The 18,114-nt window shown below is 33.0% G+C and overlaps 4 protein-coding genes across 4 annotated transcripts; 2 read left to right on the top strand and 2 right to left on the bottom strand.

The window, feature by feature from the left end:
* The first annotated feature begins 12 nt into the window (after nucleotides 1-12).
* LOC110624077 (sm-like protein LSM7) lies at nucleotides 13-3,372 on the top strand. The gene is made up of 6 exons (XM_021769153.2): nucleotides 13-189; nucleotides 291-314; nucleotides 426-507; nucleotides 1,728-1,799; nucleotides 2,667-2,719; nucleotides 3,040-3,372. The coding sequence occupies exons 2-6, from the start codon at nucleotides 312-314 to the stop codon at nucleotides 3,127-3,129; spliced, it is 300 nt and encodes a 99-aa protein (XP_021624845.1). The 5' UTR covers nucleotides 13-189; nucleotides 291-311; the 3' UTR covers nucleotides 3,130-3,372.
* A 533-nt stretch (nucleotides 3,373-3,905) lies between these two features.
* Nucleotides 3,906-5,269, bottom strand: LOC110624075 (60S ribosomal protein L31). The gene is made up of 2 exons (XM_021769150.2): nucleotides 5,106-5,269; nucleotides 3,906-4,368 (listed from the first exon to the last, which is right to left on the bottom strand). Exons 1-2 carry the CDS (start codon nucleotides 5,189-5,191, stop codon nucleotides 4,089-4,091), a joined length of 366 nt encoding a protein of 121 aa, XP_021624842.1. The 5' UTR covers nucleotides 5,192-5,269; the 3' UTR covers nucleotides 3,906-4,088.
* A 160-nt stretch (nucleotides 5,270-5,429) lies between these two features.
* Nucleotides 5,430-8,828, top strand: LOC110624079 (sm-like protein LSM7). Its single transcript, XM_021769154.2, has 6 exons — nucleotides 5,430-5,637; nucleotides 5,739-5,763; nucleotides 5,874-5,955; nucleotides 7,108-7,179; nucleotides 8,080-8,132; nucleotides 8,429-8,828. The coding sequence occupies exons 2-6, from the start codon at nucleotides 5,761-5,763 to the stop codon at nucleotides 8,516-8,518; spliced, it is 300 nt and encodes a 99-aa protein (XP_021624846.1). The 5' UTR covers nucleotides 5,430-5,637; nucleotides 5,739-5,760; the 3' UTR covers nucleotides 8,519-8,828.
* Nucleotides 8,829-12,292: 3,464 nt separating this feature from the next.
* LOC110623957 (zinc finger A20 and AN1 domain-containing stress-associated protein 5) lies at nucleotides 12,293-13,525 on the bottom strand. The gene has a single exon (XM_021768993.2). It carries the CDS (start codon nucleotides 13,330-13,332, stop codon nucleotides 12,766-12,768), a length of 567 nt encoding a protein of 188 aa, XP_021624685.1. The 5' UTR covers nucleotides 13,333-13,525; the 3' UTR covers nucleotides 12,293-12,765.
* Nucleotides 13,526-18,114: the final 4,589 nt, after the last annotated feature.

Raw genomic sequence — 18,114 nt, 5'->3', positions numbered from 1 at the left:
TAAGCAGAGTCTCGGGCCTTGTGTTTTCATGGATTCGTCCTCCCCTCGGGCCGAAGCATGATTAAGAGGACAAGGAGTCCAAATAACAACTCCTAAGCACAAGCGGGAAAAAGCGAAAGGTACGCTGGAAGAAGGAAGGAGAAGACAAAGACAATCTAGGGCACGCTGCACTTCTCTGCTAAAACGGAAGTCAGTTTTTCTCTATTCTATTTGTTTTTGTCTTGTTGATTTTCATCTTTAAAATCAGTTATTGCGAATATATTTATGTTTTTTATTTTATTCTGTTTCAGGGTTGTAGATTTTAGTGTAAAATGGTAACGTTCTTCTTTGTTCCTGTCTTTTGATTGGAAGAATTTGTGGGTTGTTTTCATTTTGGTTTTCCCCATTGTTTTGGGTTCTTTTTAATGTGTAATTGTGTGCCTCAGTCAGGGAGGAAAGAAACGGTGTTGGATTTGGCAAAATTTGTGGACAAAGGTGTCCAAGTCAAGCTCACTGGTGGTAGACAAGGTAACTATTTCTACCCTACTCATGGAGCTTCTTCCCTCTCCGACTTCTGGGTTATTAGAGCCAACAGTAGCAGAAATTGAGTGATGAACAAATGAGTATGACTTGCACTAATTTCGTTCATTTTTTTTTGGGTCATGAATTGGTCCTGAAGTGGTTCTCAAAGAGTCTCCTTATGATTCAAATCTTGAGCCTTGAGTTTATTCTTTTTAATTACTTGTAGGGTGGTTGACTCACACAATGATGGGCAAAATTGTGTGCTAGGATCCCTTTAGATTAAAGAACATATATATGTTTGGTGACATTAAACGATGATAAGTAACGTTAATTCTTTAGCTATAGATATTTGGTAGCTTAGATTTGCTGTCACTAAGTTGTGAATATGTTGGATTTTTTTTTTTTTTTTTGGTGAGATTTGGAAAACAGACATAATAAATCAATATACTGTAGCAGAATGCACGCCAAGATCGTTATGATTGTAGTATAAAGGCTTGATTGCTTCAACAGTACATTCTCGAGGAACAGGGATAACTTTGTTAGGATGGGGAAAAAGTCTTCACTGAATTACCTTTTAAGACTACTTGCTGGATAACCTCCTAATGGAATTTTGGCAGAATGTGAAAATATTTGTTTCTCAAGAAGGCAAACTTTTTTTTCTTTCTGAACTCTGAAGTAATGTAATTGAGAAATGAGAAGCCTCTACGTAATGATACCTAGCCATATAAATATGCCCATGCATTTTCTGGTTATATAATTGCAGTTTGAATCATATTATATAATGTGGATGAGATTGAATTCTGAAAATGGTAGATAAGGTTAAAAGAGTTATTAAATGGCTACTCGTACAAAATTTTGGAATCAAATAACGTATTGAGGGTCAAAATGCAAGATTTCACTACTTTCTGCTGCTGAAATGTTGACATGATATTTGCTTCTTTTTTTTGGCTTGGTACTGCTTATAATATTCTATGGCTATCTAAATTCCTTCGCCATTTCACTTTCTCTTTCAAAGCAGTAGTTCAAACAATTGCTATTGAAGACAATATCTGATAATTTTGTTTTAGTCTTTTTGTGTGTGTGTGTGTGTGTGTGTGTGTGTGAGAGAGAGAGAGAGAGAGAGAGAGAGAGAGACAAGAGGAGAATTCTAGCGTTTATTGAAATGAAATATTCCCATTATTGATTTGTTTTATCTAATTCATGGCCATTGGCTCTTCATGCTTCAGTGACAGGGACTTTGAAAGGGTATGATCAACTGTTAAACCTTGTCCTGGATGAAGCTGTCGAATACCTAAGAGGTATTACTTTATGTCGTTTATGATTGATGACAGATTTTGGGAATGTTTTGAATATGTGAGTTTATGCATATTTTTTAACTGGTTTTGCTAGCTAAGGGCTAACTAAGGCTATATTGGCTATTGGCCTTTTTCTTGAGGGAGTTCACTGTTAAAATTTTGTTTGTTTAATAAAATGTGTGTAACTGTGTATATATTCACTCATATGGGGCCAAAACTGTCAGCCAGACATATTCTTCCTGAATTTGAATGGCTTCCATTTTTTGCTTTTTTTCTTTTGCATCAGGGGTTTCACATCTTTGAAATTTTTTGCTGATGAGACGGAGAAATGAATCCTAGATAGGCAAGGAGAGACATGCCTGGTTATGTTTAGTGTACTATATTTATGTTTAATTGTTGTTGTACTAAGGGTGCAGTGAAGTAAAAGGGCCTATAATGAAACCATAATGTTTTTAACAATTCATCATTGTCTAACAGGTCCTTAGCAATTTATTTTTCCCTGTTTTCATTTTCTTTGCCCCTTCTGTTTTTTTCTCTTCTCGGTGATATTGTAGTGTTAAGGGTGACTTTTCCCTAACCTTGCAACACAATGAAAGCAAAGAGTCTCGAGCATTACGGAATCCTAATAGTCTTTGCTTTGTGATTGATTGGAGTATCTAATTGCTTGGAGGTCAAGGGACCTTAAACTATGGAATAATGTCTGAATCATTAAGCCTATTTGTCTAAACTATCTTCTATCAATTTCCAGAGCACCTTTATAAATTTGTTCTGAATCTACTGCATATAAGAGTGTTGAAGTACTTTTTCATAATATTTTGCATGCTTATTTTAATGGCGTATTTATTTTCATTTCTTTTCATTGGGTTACAGATCCTGATGATCCTCTGAAGACTACTGATCAGACCAGGCGCCTTGGCCTAATAGTATGTTTCTTTGAGTTATATATTCTATTTTTGCATTCACTGAAAGGGGCAACCTGCATATAAGCCTCGAGCTAGTGCTTAGGTTTGAAAATGTGCTTTGGCTGGATGTGTGTCATCAAATTAGTGGTGAATTATTTTTGAATTTTTTATATTTTCATCACAGTAATTGAGAATTGCTGTTGTTTTTTTTTTTTTTTGTCATAAGTTTCCTTGCTTTGTCACAATGCATCATTCTCATTTGGTTATGTCCTGGCATGTTATGCTATGAAAACTTGTTCAGATTTGTAATGTAATTGAACTCGTGTTTTGTTGTGTTGCAGGTTTGCAGGGGAACTGCTGTAATGCTTGTCTCACCAACTGATGGTACTGATGAAATTGCCAACCCTTTCATGCAGCCAGATGGGGCCTAGACATGTCTTTTTCTTTTTTGTTAGAAGCCACAAACTTTGAATCCATATGCTCCTTCAACTTGTCGTCCTAATTTAGTTTGGACAACCCTCATTAAAGAATAGGAAATCGGGATGAGCTTTGATTTAGTTTAATTTCTTTACACTATATGTGAACTGCAGTTGTAAAAGTGTTATCATATCCTCTATCATAGAGTTCGCAGACAATTCAGAATACAATGAATCATGTGCACTCTGCATCATCTAGTTATGGCTTTGCAAACGGATTAGAATGAGATCATATATGCAAATATGCAAATATAGCTCCTTTTCGGGAATTTTTCTTTTTTGAGCAAAGACGTGGTTTTTGAAAGACTAATTTTCTATAGTTTGCATTATCATCTATAACTCCGTTGATCATGAAGCATTCAATCTTCTTCACCTCGTATATAAGAAAACACTAGTTTTCTGGTTTATTATTATTATGATGTGGGAAGAAAAAAGGGCTGGGATTGGCTAGAAGAGAAACTCTTGCTTTGCCAACGCTTAATCTGCCAAGGCATGGAAAGAGTTGCAAAATTTCAACTTGTGCCTAACTCTAGTTTTTCTTCTGCGAAACCAAATGAGCTAAGCATCCAAGCACAATAAGCTCGAATTCCTATTCTGATTTTAAAGTATTCTTAACAACTAAATTCATTCTTTTGTTTAACTTAAAATGTGCTTCAATCTAGCCAATTTCTATCGTGGAGGTCTAACCCAACTACGATTTCAGGGACATTCAGATTGGTAGCAAGAGACAATTACTATTCAAGAGCCCATTGAATAAATCATTAAACGTATAAGACATAAAATCACAAGTCTCAAGGAAAATTTATCTTCCAAAGATTTTCAAAGACAATCCAAAACAAAACCGAAATCACAGGATTAATTAAAGACAAACAAAAATGAAGTTCCTTAACTAAGAACCAAGGAAACAAGCTACTTTAGTCCTCTTCGTCGATGACCTTGGTGCCCAAACCCTTTAATCCCTCTGGAGGAATCTCAGCCACAGTGACAAGTGAGTAAAACTCCTCCTTTGCATCCTCTTCATCGTTTCTCTTCCTTGCAATGCGAACACGAACTCTCCTTGGCACACTCCGGATTCCACGGCTCCACACTTGCTTGTTTAGCTTGACATCAACTCTAACGTCAGTTGTTCCCATGGCTTTCTGAGCAAACTTTCTGATTTCCTTTATAGCCTTAGGAGCCTTCTTCTTGAAAGTACTACACAAGAACTCAAACAAAGTTTAAGGTTAAGTTCAAAGCCAAAAGCAGTCATACAACAAAGACTCAAACGCTAGAGTCACCTGCTTAACTCACTAATTAATAAAAAAAAAAAAGAAGCTTCTTTAGCATAAAAAGTCAATCAATGAAATTAAAAGAGAAAGAAAGCTTCAGAACCTTAAAGTTTCTGTTGAAATGAATTGCATGATAGGGATGCAATGCAAATTTGATGAACTTAAATTCCAATTGGTATCACAACTAGAGAAAAATGCTTCCACATCGAGATTACCTATTATCTTAAGATTATTTTTACAAGATTTAGTTAAATAATGCAGAAGGGTAACATTCAGAATAAACTGCTATTGTATAAACTGAGCTCTCAGAGCCCCTGAAGATGAAAAAAGATATACAACCATTTCTAAACAAAAGATGAGATTTTACAATAAGAATAAAGATCATGGACAGCATAATCTTCCCAAATGACAATTTACAAAGGCTCTTGACCTCTACTGTCATCTCACACGTTTATATATTCTGTGTACTGATAGCCAAGCTCTATGCAAAACTTAGCAAGTACGCGGATGAAACTACACATGGTACAGGCGCAGAAATTAACCAAAACCCCAAAAATTAAGCTTCTATAAATCAGATCTAGACCATTTTATAAGATTTACATATTCAATCAACCATAGCTTCGTGTCAGGGGAAAAAGAGAGAGAGATAGAAAGAGAGAGTACCATCCATGCAAGCGTTTATGGAGGTTAATGGTGTACTCTCTGGTGACAACCTCCTCCTTTCTTCCTTTGCCTGCTCTCTCCACCATAGCTGCGGTTCTCTCACAATCCCAAAACTTGCAAGGAGGTGCTCTATTCTCAGCCAGCTAAAGAAACCCTAGATTGCTTCGATGTGTTAATATAGCAGGTTGCTTCCCTTGAGCGAAGTGTCCTCCACTTTACAAAAACTACGAAAATGCCCTTGGAGTCCAAGGGTGTTTTTCTATAAAAGTCGGATATTAAAAAGTAATATCGAAATAAACAGGATTTTGAGCTTATTACTATAAGCTCTCAAATAGCTCAAACTAAGCAGAGTCTTGGGCCTTGTGTTTTCATGGATTCATCCTCCCCTTGGGCCGAAGCATGATTAGGAGGACAAGGAGTCCAAAACAACAACTCAGAAGCGCAAGCGGGAAAAAGCGAAGGGTCGCTGGAAGGAGGAAGAAGGCAAAGACAATCTATCTAGGGCACACTGCACTTCTCTGCTACAACGGAAGTCAGTTTTTCTCTATTCTATTTGTTTGTTTATTGTTGATTTTCACCGTTAAAATCAGTTATTCCAAATATACTTATGCTTTTTAGCTAACTCTGTTTCAGGGTTATCAGATTCTAGTGTAAAATGGTAATGTTATTCTTTGTTCCTGTCTTTTGATTGGATGGATATGTGAGTTATTCCATTTTGTTTCCTCCCTTGTTTTTGGGTTCATTTTAATGAGTAATAGTGTGCTTCAGTCAGGAAGGAAAGAAACGGTGTTGGATTTGGCAAAATTTGTGGACAAAGGTGTCCAAGTCAAGCTTACTGGTGGTAGACAAGGTAACTATTTCTACCCTACTCCTGGAGCTTCTTCCATCTTCAGAGTTATTAGTGCCAACAGTAGTAGAAATTGAGTGATGAACAAATGAGTGTGACTTGCACTATTTTCGGTTTTTTTATTTCTTTTGGTCCATGAATTGGGCCTGAAGTGGTTCCCGAAGAGTCTCCTTGTGGTTCAAATCTTGAGCCTTGAGTTTATTCTTTATAATTACTTGTAGGGTGGTTGACTCGCACAATGATGGGCAAAATTGGTTGCTGGAATCCCTTTAGATCAAAGGACATATATATGTTTAGTGGCATTATACTCTGATAAGCGACATTATTTAGCTACAGATGCTTGGTAGCTTAGATTTTTTTTTTTTTTTTTTTTTTTGGTGAGATTTGGGAAGCGGAGATAATAAATTAATATAATATAGCAGAATGCATGGCAAAATCGTTATGTTTGTAGAACAAAGTATTGATTGCTTCAACAGTACATTCTCAAGGAAGAGTTATAACTTTGTTAGGAACTTAGGATGGGGAAAAAATCTTCACCAAATCACCTTTGAATGCTAGTTGCTGGATAACCTCCTAATGGAATTTTGGCGGAATGGGGAAATATTTGTTTCACAAGAAGGCAAATTTTTGTTGTTTCTGAACTCTGAAGGAGTGTAATTGAGAAGCCTCTATGTAATGATTCCAAGCAATATAAATCTGTCCATGCATTAACTGGTTATATGATTGTAGTTTGAATCATATTACATAATATGGATGAGATCAAATTCTGAAAATGGTAGATAAGGTTAGAAGATTTATTAAATGGCTACACCTACAAAATTTTGGAATCAAATGACATATTGGGGGTCAAAATGCAAGAGTTCACTACTTTCTGCTGCTGAATTGTCAACATGATATTTGCTCCCTTTTTTTGTTGGCTTGGTACTGCTTATTATTCTATCACTATATAAATTCCTTCTCCATTTCACTCTAACTTTCAAAGCAGTAGTTTGAACAATTGCTATTGAAGACAATATCTGATAATTTCGTTCCAGTCTTTTTGAAAGAGAGGGAGAGAGAGTTATAAGAGGAAAATTCTAGCCTTTATTGAAATGAAATATGCCCATTATTGATTTGTTTTATCTAATTGATGGCCATTGGCTCTTCGTGGTTCAGTGACAGGGACTTTGAAAGGGTATGATCAACTGTTAAACCTTGTCCTGGATGAAGCTGTCGAATACCTAAGAGGTATTACCTTATGTCGTTGATAATTGATGACAGATTTTGAGAGTGTTTGAGTATGTGAGTTTATGCTTATTTTGTAACTTGTTTTGCTTGCTAAGGGCTAACGAAGGCTATATTGGCTATTGGCCTTTTCCTTGTGGGAGTTCACTGTTAAATTTTTATTTGTTTAATAAGATGTGTGTATATATTCGCTCAGATGGGGCCAAAACTGTCAGCCAGACATATTCTTCCTGAATTTGTATGGCTTCCATTTTTTTCTCTGTTTTTCTTTCACATCAGGGGTTTCATATCTTTGAAAATTTTTGCTCATGAGACGGAGAAATGGATCCTAGATAGCCAAGGGGAGACATAGCCTGGTTTTGTTTATTGTACTGTATCACTTCCCACTCCCCAGAAATTTATGTTTAATTGTTGCTGTACTAAGGGTATAGTGAAGTAGAAGGGCCTACAATGAAACCACAATGTCTTTAACATTTCATCATTGTCTAGCAGATCTTAGCAATTTATTTTTCCTCTATTTTCATTTTCTTTGCCCCTTCTTTCTTTTTTCTTTTCTCGGTGATACTGTAATGGTAAGGATGACCTTCTTCTAACCTTGCATGGCAATGAAAAGCAAGGAGTCTTGTGCATTTTGAAATCCTAATAGTCTTTGCTTTGTAATTGATTGGAGTATTTAATTGCTGGAAGGTTAAGGGACTTTAAACTATAGAACAATGTATGAATTATTTCTCCATTCAGCAATCATCATTGAGGCTGTAATTATCTTCTATCAATTTCCAGAGCACCATTATAAATTTGTTCTGAATCTGCTGCATGTAAGAATGTTGAAGTTCTTTTTCATAATATTTTGCATGTTTATTTTCAATGACATATTTATTTTGATTTCTTCTCATTGGGTTACAGATCCTGATGATCCTCTGAAAACTACTGATCAGACCAGGCGCCTTGGCCTAATAGTATGTTTCTTTGAATTATATATACTACGTTTGCATTCACTGAAAGGGGCAACCCACGTATAAGCCTCGAGCTTGGGCATAGGTTTGAAAATCTATTTTGGCTGAATGTGTTTCATGGAATTAGTGGTGAATTATTTTTGAAGCTTATGCATATCTTTGTCATAATGAATGAAAATTACCCTTATTTTTCCTCATAAGCTACCTTGCTTTGTCAAAATGCATCATTCTCATTGGGTCCTGTCCCGGCATGTATGCTATGAAAACTTGTATTGAGGTTATGTTTCATTCTGTTGCAGGTATGCAGGGGAACTGCTGTAATGCTCGTCTCACCAACTGATGGCACCGATGAAATTGCTAACCCTTTCATGCAGCCAGATGGGGCCTAGACATGTCTTGTTTTTGTTAAAAGCCACTAACTTTGAATCCATATGCTCCTTCAGCTCGTCGTCCTCATTCTACTTTGGCGAACTCATTAAAGAAATAGGAATCTGTGATGAGCTTTGATTTCATCTACTTTCTTTACACTATGAGTGAACTGCAATTGTAAAAGTATCATCATATCTTCTCTCTTCTTAGAGGTGTCAGACAAATCAGAATACTATGAGTCATGTGCACTCTGCATCATAAACTGATTACAATGAGATCATATGTGCAAATATGCAAATTTAGCTCCTTTTCAGGAGTTTTTCTTTTTCTTTTTTTTGTGTGAAAGACGTGGTTTTGAAGGTTTTTGAAAATTTCACCTTTACAATAAGTGTATCGTACTTTTTCATGGTTTGTATTATCATCTATAACTCCATGAGGTCGTGAAAGGTTCAATCTTCTTCGCCTACTATATAATTTAACACAAGTTTTCAGGTTTATTATTATTATTATGTGGAAGGAAAAGAGGGATGAGATTGACCAGAAGATAAAAGTTTTGCTTTGCCAACTCTTAATCTGTCACGGCATGGAAAGAGTTGCAAAATTTCAACATGTGCCTAACTCTGTTTAGTTTTTCTTCTGTGAAACCAATGAGCTAAGCATCCAAAAACAATAAAATATTATTTTTTTTAAGTTGATAATTATCATGTGGTGATGCTTTTATTGTGCAATGCAACCATATATGAAAGGGCTCACATGGCTTGTGGTGGGGTTTACTCAAAATTCACTTCTGGCCCTACGCCAGCTATTTCTGCAATTTGAAAATCTTTCTGCATAGTGTTTTTTTTTTTTTATGGGGTATGTATTATTTGGGAATAATTGAATCTAATTAATGAAAAATTTTAATTATTTTAGACTTTAGTGAAGAATAATTTAATCTTCAAATTGATTCAATTATTCTTTTACTTTTTTTTTTAAAAAAAAGGAAATTTTAATAATAATCAAATAATCGATTATTCAATTATGTTTTTAATAATTTTAGTTTGATTTATCAAATGAACATCTAATTTTAATACTTTTATTTATTTTTAATATTATACGCAAATGTATCACAATCAATTAATAAATCTTTCGACTTTTCAACTTGATTTGCAAAAAACCACTTGTTCCTATGGTATACGGCTTTGCCCAATTCCCATTTGCTTCATTCACAACTTGGGTAATGCTTGAAATTTCCAACACATAAAATAAATTTCATTGCACATCTCACACTTCTCACATAATCTAATTTTCTTGAATAGTTGAGCTTCATTAATCTGAAATAACCTTGCTGGCAGTGGGTTTAGTAGTCTAATTTTAAAAATAATCTTTTTTTTTAAATGGAATTTTAAAAATAATCTTGAATATGAATTTTTGATATAAGTAACTTAATCAAATAATTTCTAACAGTTTTTTTAAGGAATTTAGGCAGTATTAAGAAACTATTAAAAGAAGATTAATGGATTCAATCACCCAAAGCATAGATAGTGACATTATATTTATCATCAACATTAGCTCTCTAAAAGATTATGCTAAAAAATGATCCAATAATATTTCGACAGGTGGCTTTACTAGGGCAAAACCACATGTAGAATAGTTATGGGCCAGTCTGTCAATTGAAAATGTCCCCTGCGTCTGATTTCCAACCGCCTCGCTTAACAATTTGTTTGAAATTATATATATATTTTCTATGTTTGAAAAGGAATAAAATTTTAATTAAATTGTCAAAATTGGTATTTCTAATTTTGAATATTTAATATTTGTTGACTAATCATTTTTCATTAATAACTCATAAAATTCCTAAAATTTAAAACTCACCACAACTGTAAATTGAAATAACCGTAAGTCACATCACAGTTTTTAAATTTTAGAAAATAAACCACTTACCAAATAATAATAATAATAATAATAATAATGATAAATGGCATCGAGTCCTGTAAAATTTTTAATACATATATTAATATTTAAAATTTCATGGTTTAATTTCTATATTTTAATTTTATTAGCATAATTTTAAGTTAATTATTTTAAAATAGTTTATATCAAAATTAATCTATATTACTCAAATTTCTTGAAATTATTAGCTTATTACATTTATTTTGACTATTAAAAAGAAAGAAAGAACGTTATTGTTTTAACTGTTAATAAAGAGACTTTTATTTGCTAGAATTAAAATATGAGACTGAAATCATTAAATTTTAAAAATTTAAAATATGTATTAATTTGATATAATAATAATAATTTTTACTGATTTCTTTTTTATATATAAACAAAACTACTATTTTCATATTAGGTGGCTGCATGTGTGGGCGCCAATCCTGGTAATGGGTAGATTCTCCATCATTTGGCAACAACTTTTATTAGAAAAAGATAAATGCCTTTAATGCGCATACGTGGCATGCCACGTATTTTTTAACTATAAAATTAAAAATAAAATAATTATGGAAAACACCGGATGAACATATTGATTATTTTTACACGTCAATGTGGCTGCTATTTGACATCAAAAGGCGGTTTGCTTAATACACTCTTTTTTACTCATAAATATGTATTTATTTCTTATCAAAAAAATTTTAAACTGATAAATTTTATAACCTTCGATAATATTCAATCTACTCATATTTCTATATTATTAAATTATCATTATTTTACTTTTCAATATATTTTAAATAGTATTATATGAAAAATTAATATATTATTATCATTTAAAAAAAGAAAATAACATAATATAGCCTGGTTTGTTCAATCACTTCAAAGACTCAAATTCAAATTTTCATGTCTTTAATTTCCTACTTAAAATTAATATAAATAAAAAAGAAAAATATATCTATAATAGGATTGAAAACACTCAATTGCGACAATAAAATTTTATAATTTTTGTATGTAGATTAATTTTAAAAAATCAATAAAAAGTCATTACACTCTATCTTATGATTTTTTTTTCTAGTCTGTTTTTTCATGTATATTAAAAAAATATATTTTTATTAATTTTTTAATTATATCTTTAAAAATATTAAATTTTATTAAATAGTAAAAAATATTTTAAAAATTTATATAAAAATAATAATTAATAAAATATTATTTTAAAAATAAAATAATATTAAATAGATTATAATAGTTAACTTATATATTGTGAAAAATAAGAAAATATAATAATTTTGGATAACGAAAAAGAAAGCTGGATTAAAATTATATTAGAGGGAGTATAATATTTATTTTTTAACATAGTTCAATTAAATATCACAAGCACCAACTCAATTCCAGGTAAACGAACAACAAATGTACACCTGTTATTGGTCTTATATCCCCCGAACAGCTTTTCACGCCTCTGTAAGGAGGCCCCCCCTCCCCTAGCAATCTCTTTCAAAGGTAGTCCCCACTCTCCAATTACCACTACTCAAACTCCTTTACGCCTCACCTAGTCACAGCCGTCCGATCATCATTCATCCCATTCTCCAGATTTCACCACTCCCTCCATCACCATTATTATTTTACAACAAAACCCAAAACAATCTCCTCACGCAAATGTTCCCGTCAAGACCAACTTTACAGCCTTTTTCTCTTCTTTATGCTCGCATACGTGGCGATGTTTCATTGGCCGATGCTATATGCCAATCATATCAAGCGAAAAGTTAACTTATCGCGATATTTTGCCATCACGATATCACGGTAAACAAAACGAGAAAAATAGGACATAAGAAAACATAACTTCACGTGTCAGTCCCCTTTCCCCACATGTGGACCCCACAAACTTTTGCTTAACCTTCAACCGAAATTTATAGTTGCAAGCCATACATAAATAAATCGGTAAAAAGACACAAAAGCCATAAAGATTTCTTCTAATTTACATTCACATGCCATTGCCATTTCTAACCTCTCTCTCAACAACACACTGAAAGAAAAAAAAAAAAAACATCAAAGAGCAAACACGTTTAAGCCACAATAATAACGTTAATAATCATATTAATAATAATAATGATCTTTCATTTCAAGAAAAAAGAAAAAAAAAAGATTTATAGATGAATTTTGATCTTGATTGGGTCGTCTTCAAGCCATGATTGATTGGTTCTGGTTCATCGATCGATCTCTTCTTTCCTCTCCCTAAAATCTCTCACTAGCCACAAGATATCCATCTCTTCAGAGGCAAAAAGAGAAACGATCAGATCGAGAGAATCGATCCTCGTGAAATTTCGAAAGTTCTGTTCAAATTTTGACTTTTTTGGGTTCTTTATCAAACTCTAACGATCTTCGCCGCTTTGACCACCGGGTTTTCGCGAGCAATCGCCTCCCGACCGGCAGCTTTGTAGTCATAGTTACAATCGTGTCGATCGGAGTACCGATGTTCCCAACAGAACATGTCTCCACACCGGCAACGAAATCCGGTCAACCCAACCTTCCTCCTGCATCCTGAGCAAGAGCAACGGTTCACCTCCCTCTTAGCAAGCGCTACATCGATTTTCTCCCGATCTATCGATGTCTCCACCTTTTGACTCGTCTCGGGAAGCAGATCTCTCACAGGAGATCTAGATATGCTAGATCTCGGAGATTTACTCGAGATCTCGCTTCCGGATGAAACACCGAGGGCCGTTGATGCCGCCGTCGTCGTCGTCGTCGTCGTAGCTGAAGGTGCCGCCGCGGCTGTCGTCGTGGAATTAGACGTGCTAGTGGTAGCGTTGAAACATTTCTGGCACATATTATTAGTGGCTGGATTACCAGTAAATCCACAATTATTGACGCATAAGGTAAGAGTTTCTGGCACCTTGAATTCGGTCTCTTCCTTCTCCGTCTTTTGAGCCATTTCTTGATAGATTCTTCTGATTCAAATCACCTCTTTTCAAAAATTTCGAAAACTAAATTGAGGATTCTTTAGCGAGAGAGAGAAAGATGAAGATGAAGAGGAGAGGGTGAAATTTTGGGGATGGAGAGAGAGGAGGAAGAAGGGGATATGAAGAGAAGGAGAGGTCGGTAATGGCAATGGAATATGGGCCTCATAGAGACGCGTATCAGACATTTCTTTTGCGACTTGAAAGTGGAATTACGGGAATGCCCTTGAGATTTAGGTGGAATTATTTACCTTGGAATTTGGATTCTTTTGTTAAGCTATTTGGGTTCTGACGTGTAGCTCGTCATTATCGATAAAAGTATATTGTGTGGTTTGCTTATTTTATGGAACTGTGGGTCCGGTATTTTAACCACTTATTCTCTCTTTATTCTTCTAAATTAAACTTAAAAAAAATTACTATATAGTATTGTAATATAAAAAAAAGTATTGATTAATTTTAATTTTAAAAAATATATTAAAATATTTTTAAATTTTTAAAAATTTATTAATTAATTATTCTATTAATTTTAACAGTTAATTATTTTATTATTTAATTTTATAATTTTAAAAAATTTATTAATTAATTCTTAAATTTATAAAAATAGATTAATTAATTTTTCATTTAAAGACATTTTATATTTTTTTAATATTTGATAATTAAAATTAATAGAGAAATTAATTAATAATTTTTTTAATATATTTTTTTAAAATATAAAAATTAATTAATAAATTTTTTTATAATAATTAAATAATAATTTTTTAAAAAATTATTATTAAAAGTCTTGCATTTTTATTAAAATTAACTATTTAATCTTAATATTAATAAATTTCATTAAAATAATTTTTTTATTTACAGCAATATGATAATTGTCCTCGAAATATTTTAGAAATTTCTAATTATTCCTTAAAATTACAAATTTTTGAAGATACACGCTTGATGACTCGACTACAAATTGTCATCCGATTCATGCATGTCCTTAACTTGCATGATTTACCACAAATATAACAATATTTCCCTTTTCATTTTTATTCACATTTTTTAATATTGTTTATATATTTTTTTAGTATAAATATAAATTGAATATAATTCCACTTCAGAAAATTTCGTATATAAATGAATAACAATATTCGATTTAAATTAAAAAATTAATCGAGTTAAATTAAATTAAAATTTTAATTTAATTTTTTATTTATTTTAATTTAGTTTAATTTTAAAAATTTTAATTATTTTCATTTGATTTAATTTTAATAAAAAATCGAATTAAATTGATTAGTGATAATAATATATTATTTTTGATAATTTAGAGAAATTATACTATAATTAAAATTGAAATATTTTAATTAAATTTGAGAATATTAAAAATAAAATATAAAAAATATTAAAAAATTTAATCTATCAAATCAAACCGAGTTGAATGGAAACAGATTAATTTAATTCGTTCGATTTCTATTTAAAATCAATTTGATTCTATTTTTACAAATATTAAAATTTTAATTTTTAATTTATTTAATTTAATTTTTAATCGAATCGATGGAATACTCATCTTAATATATAAAACAATTTTATTTTAATATTCACTCCATGTATAACTTAAAAGACATCTTATATTTAAATTAAACATTTGAAGTTTGAACTATAAAGAATTAGACTATTATGAATAATCAATATTGAGATTGTGATTAACTTTATTATCGCACTAAAACATAGTTATGTAAATTATAAAGAATAAATTTTATTGATGGCACGTTAACCTTTATTATTAAAATTATATCAGAACTATTTGCATTAAATATTTTTCTTTTCTCAATAAAAAAATAATGTTTATCATTTGGAAAATATTTTTTAAAAAAATTAAAAGAAATAAATAAAAAAAAAGAGGGGCAATTTATTGATACTAGAGTTGGGCAGGAGCTCTTAGAAAGGGGAGGTCAAAATCTAAATAGCTTAATATTCAAGCGATCTCGTCTCTGTTAATCTAAATAAAATATTCTAAACTAGAGCTTATAATGGGTTGTGGGAATCAATACATATAATTAATTAGTAAAAAAAATACTACTTAATCCTTTTGTAACGACCGAAAATCGGACCGCCACCGACGCTAGGATCCAAGTCGACTTAAGGCCGCCGGGACCCGTAGCAAGCCTAACATATATCCTGTGAACCTGTTTAATCCCATACATGATCAGCAATATACATAAAATTTAAAACTTTTCTTTCATTCAAACACCAAACTCAACCTGTGCATAGACAAAATCATAAACATCGACCCCTCTGTGGGATCTCAACAATGCCCCAATGGATAATTACAACATGTGTTGAGTTGGTTTACATAAACATCATAAAAGATCTATGATCATGCATTAAAAGGGATACATTACACATAGGTCAAGCACAACCTCTAATTCTCAATATCATTACATTACATAACTATTCATATCTTTACATTTTATCATGTCCACATTCTATCTATTACATACAACTGACTTCAATACTCTTGCTGACCTCCTGGTCTACCCTGTACCTGCAAACCTGGGGAATTTGGGAGAGGGGTGAGCTACTAGAGCCCAGTGAGCAGAATAGTAAAGCATTTAAAACATATGATAACATGAAATGCATCACATCACAACTAATCATATCAAGGATGAACTTGTCACCATTTAGCCCTCTACATATTCCAATCATGCCAGGGGCGTAGTGCAGGCCACACCTGGTCTTTCTCTTATACATAACATAACATACATAATCCATGGTGCCGGGGGCGTAGTGCAGGCCACGTCCGGTCTTTCTCTTACATAGTGCCAGGGGCGTAGTGCAGGCCACACCTGGACTTCCATATCATATCATCATGTCATAACATATGAGGGCTAATGGATCATTCAACATTCATCCACATCAACAACATATTATGCAATGCAACATATTCGTGATTTCTAATGCAAGCATCCTAAAATATCACATGGCATCCGTGATGCATGAACATGCTCAAAACTGATTTATTTATTTAAAAGCATGAGAGTTATTCCACTCACCTCTGGCTAGCTCTGACACTGACTGAAGCAGCTGACTCACTGCTGAGGTCCTCGGTTCCTCGGGTCCGAACCTACACAGGTGGACTCAAATGAGGGACCAAACAACTAGAACATAACTCTAAAAACATCCCCCAAAAACCCCCTAAAACACCTTAAAACAATCATGCAAAACATGCAAATGAAGGCTGAACAGGGCAGGTTCGGCGGCACCTTCGGCGGCCGAAAATCCCTCCAGAGCCGAAATCCAGGCAGGTTCGGCGGCACCTTCGGCGGCCGAAAGTCCCAGACAGAGACGAAAGTCTCTTTTCGGGGGCAACTTCGGCAGCCGAAAGGCCTGCCTCCCAGGCAGGTTCGGCGGCCGAAAGTCCTTCGGCTGCCAAACTTGGTTTCTGCCAAAGGGCAGAAACTTGGTTCCCTTTGCATAAAAACCTCTCCTTCCCATTCCAACATGCATATAACTCATTCAAATCATGCAAATATACATACATTGGCTCCTAGGGGCTTCAAACTATCTTAAACCCCAACTACAACACACAACAACAACACATTGTTCAAAATCACAACATAAGTTCATAAACCTAACCATAAGCTAAACATGCATTCTACCTCATAGATCTTACATAAAACTTACTTAAAACATGTAATGAGCTTAAGATCGGCTCTTACCTCTTAAAGATCGAGAGAGAGACGACCTAAACTCGGAGATGGAAGAGATTTGAGTTCTTGAACCTCAAAACTCCAAAACTTGCTCAAAACTTGAAAATCTTCAAAACAAGATGAAAACTTGTGAAAATCGTGAAAGATTTGAAGGAAAAGCTCAAAGATTGGTGAGGAACGGCGGAGAGCTCACCTTGGCCGACAATGGGGAGAAAAGCTCGCCCGTTTTCGGCTAAGGGACCCTTTTATAGTGGCTGGCCAGGCCACGTTCGGGGGCCGAACGTGCCTCCGCATGCATGCCAGGTTCGGCGGCCGAACTTGAGGTTCGGCGGCCGAACCTGAACTTCCCTCACTTATGCCTTCGGGGGCCTAAGGCACACCCGAAATGCCTGCATGTTCGGCGGTCGAACTTGAGGTTCGGCGGCCGAACCTGGGTTTTCCTCCAAGGTTGTTTTCATGCAAAAACATATTTCTTTTTTTTTTTTTTTTTTACTTAAAACCATGAAATACATTAAAACATGTTTCTACCCTACTAGAGGCTTCCGACATCCGAGATTCCACCGGACGATGGGAATTCCGATACCGGAGTCTAGCCGAGTATTACACCTTTTATATGAAAATTCATTATTTAATTTTTTTAATTTGAAAAAATATTGACACATTTTTAAAGTTTTTTAAAATCACATTGTTTTATTAAAGATAAAAATTTATTATTTTGATTATATATACAAATTGTGGTTATTTTAGTTATAATAATAAATTTTTATTTAGTTTTTTAACTTTTTATATCATTTAGGCATATACTCTTATTAATAATATTTTAAATAAAATGAAATATTATATATTTTAAATTTAAATTTTTATTTTTTTTTACATTTTAATTTTTATTAATAATTTATGATATTATATAAAAATAAAAATAAAGAATAAATAATGAAATTAATAAAAAATAACTAATAAAAATATATATTTGAGAATTATTTATTAGTCTAATATAATTTTAATGATTATATTATAATTTATTATTAATTTTTAAATTTAATTTAATTTTTTTACTATAATTATAATAAA

The sequence above is a fragment of the Manihot esculenta genome, chromosome 10, assembly GCF_001659605.2.
Source record: "Manihot esculenta cultivar AM560-2 chromosome 10, M.esculenta_v8, whole genome shotgun sequence".
Taxonomy (NCBI): domain Eukaryota; kingdom Viridiplantae; phylum Streptophyta; class Magnoliopsida; order Malpighiales; family Euphorbiaceae; genus Manihot; species Manihot esculenta.
This window is presented reverse-complemented; position numbering and strand designations above follow the sequence as displayed.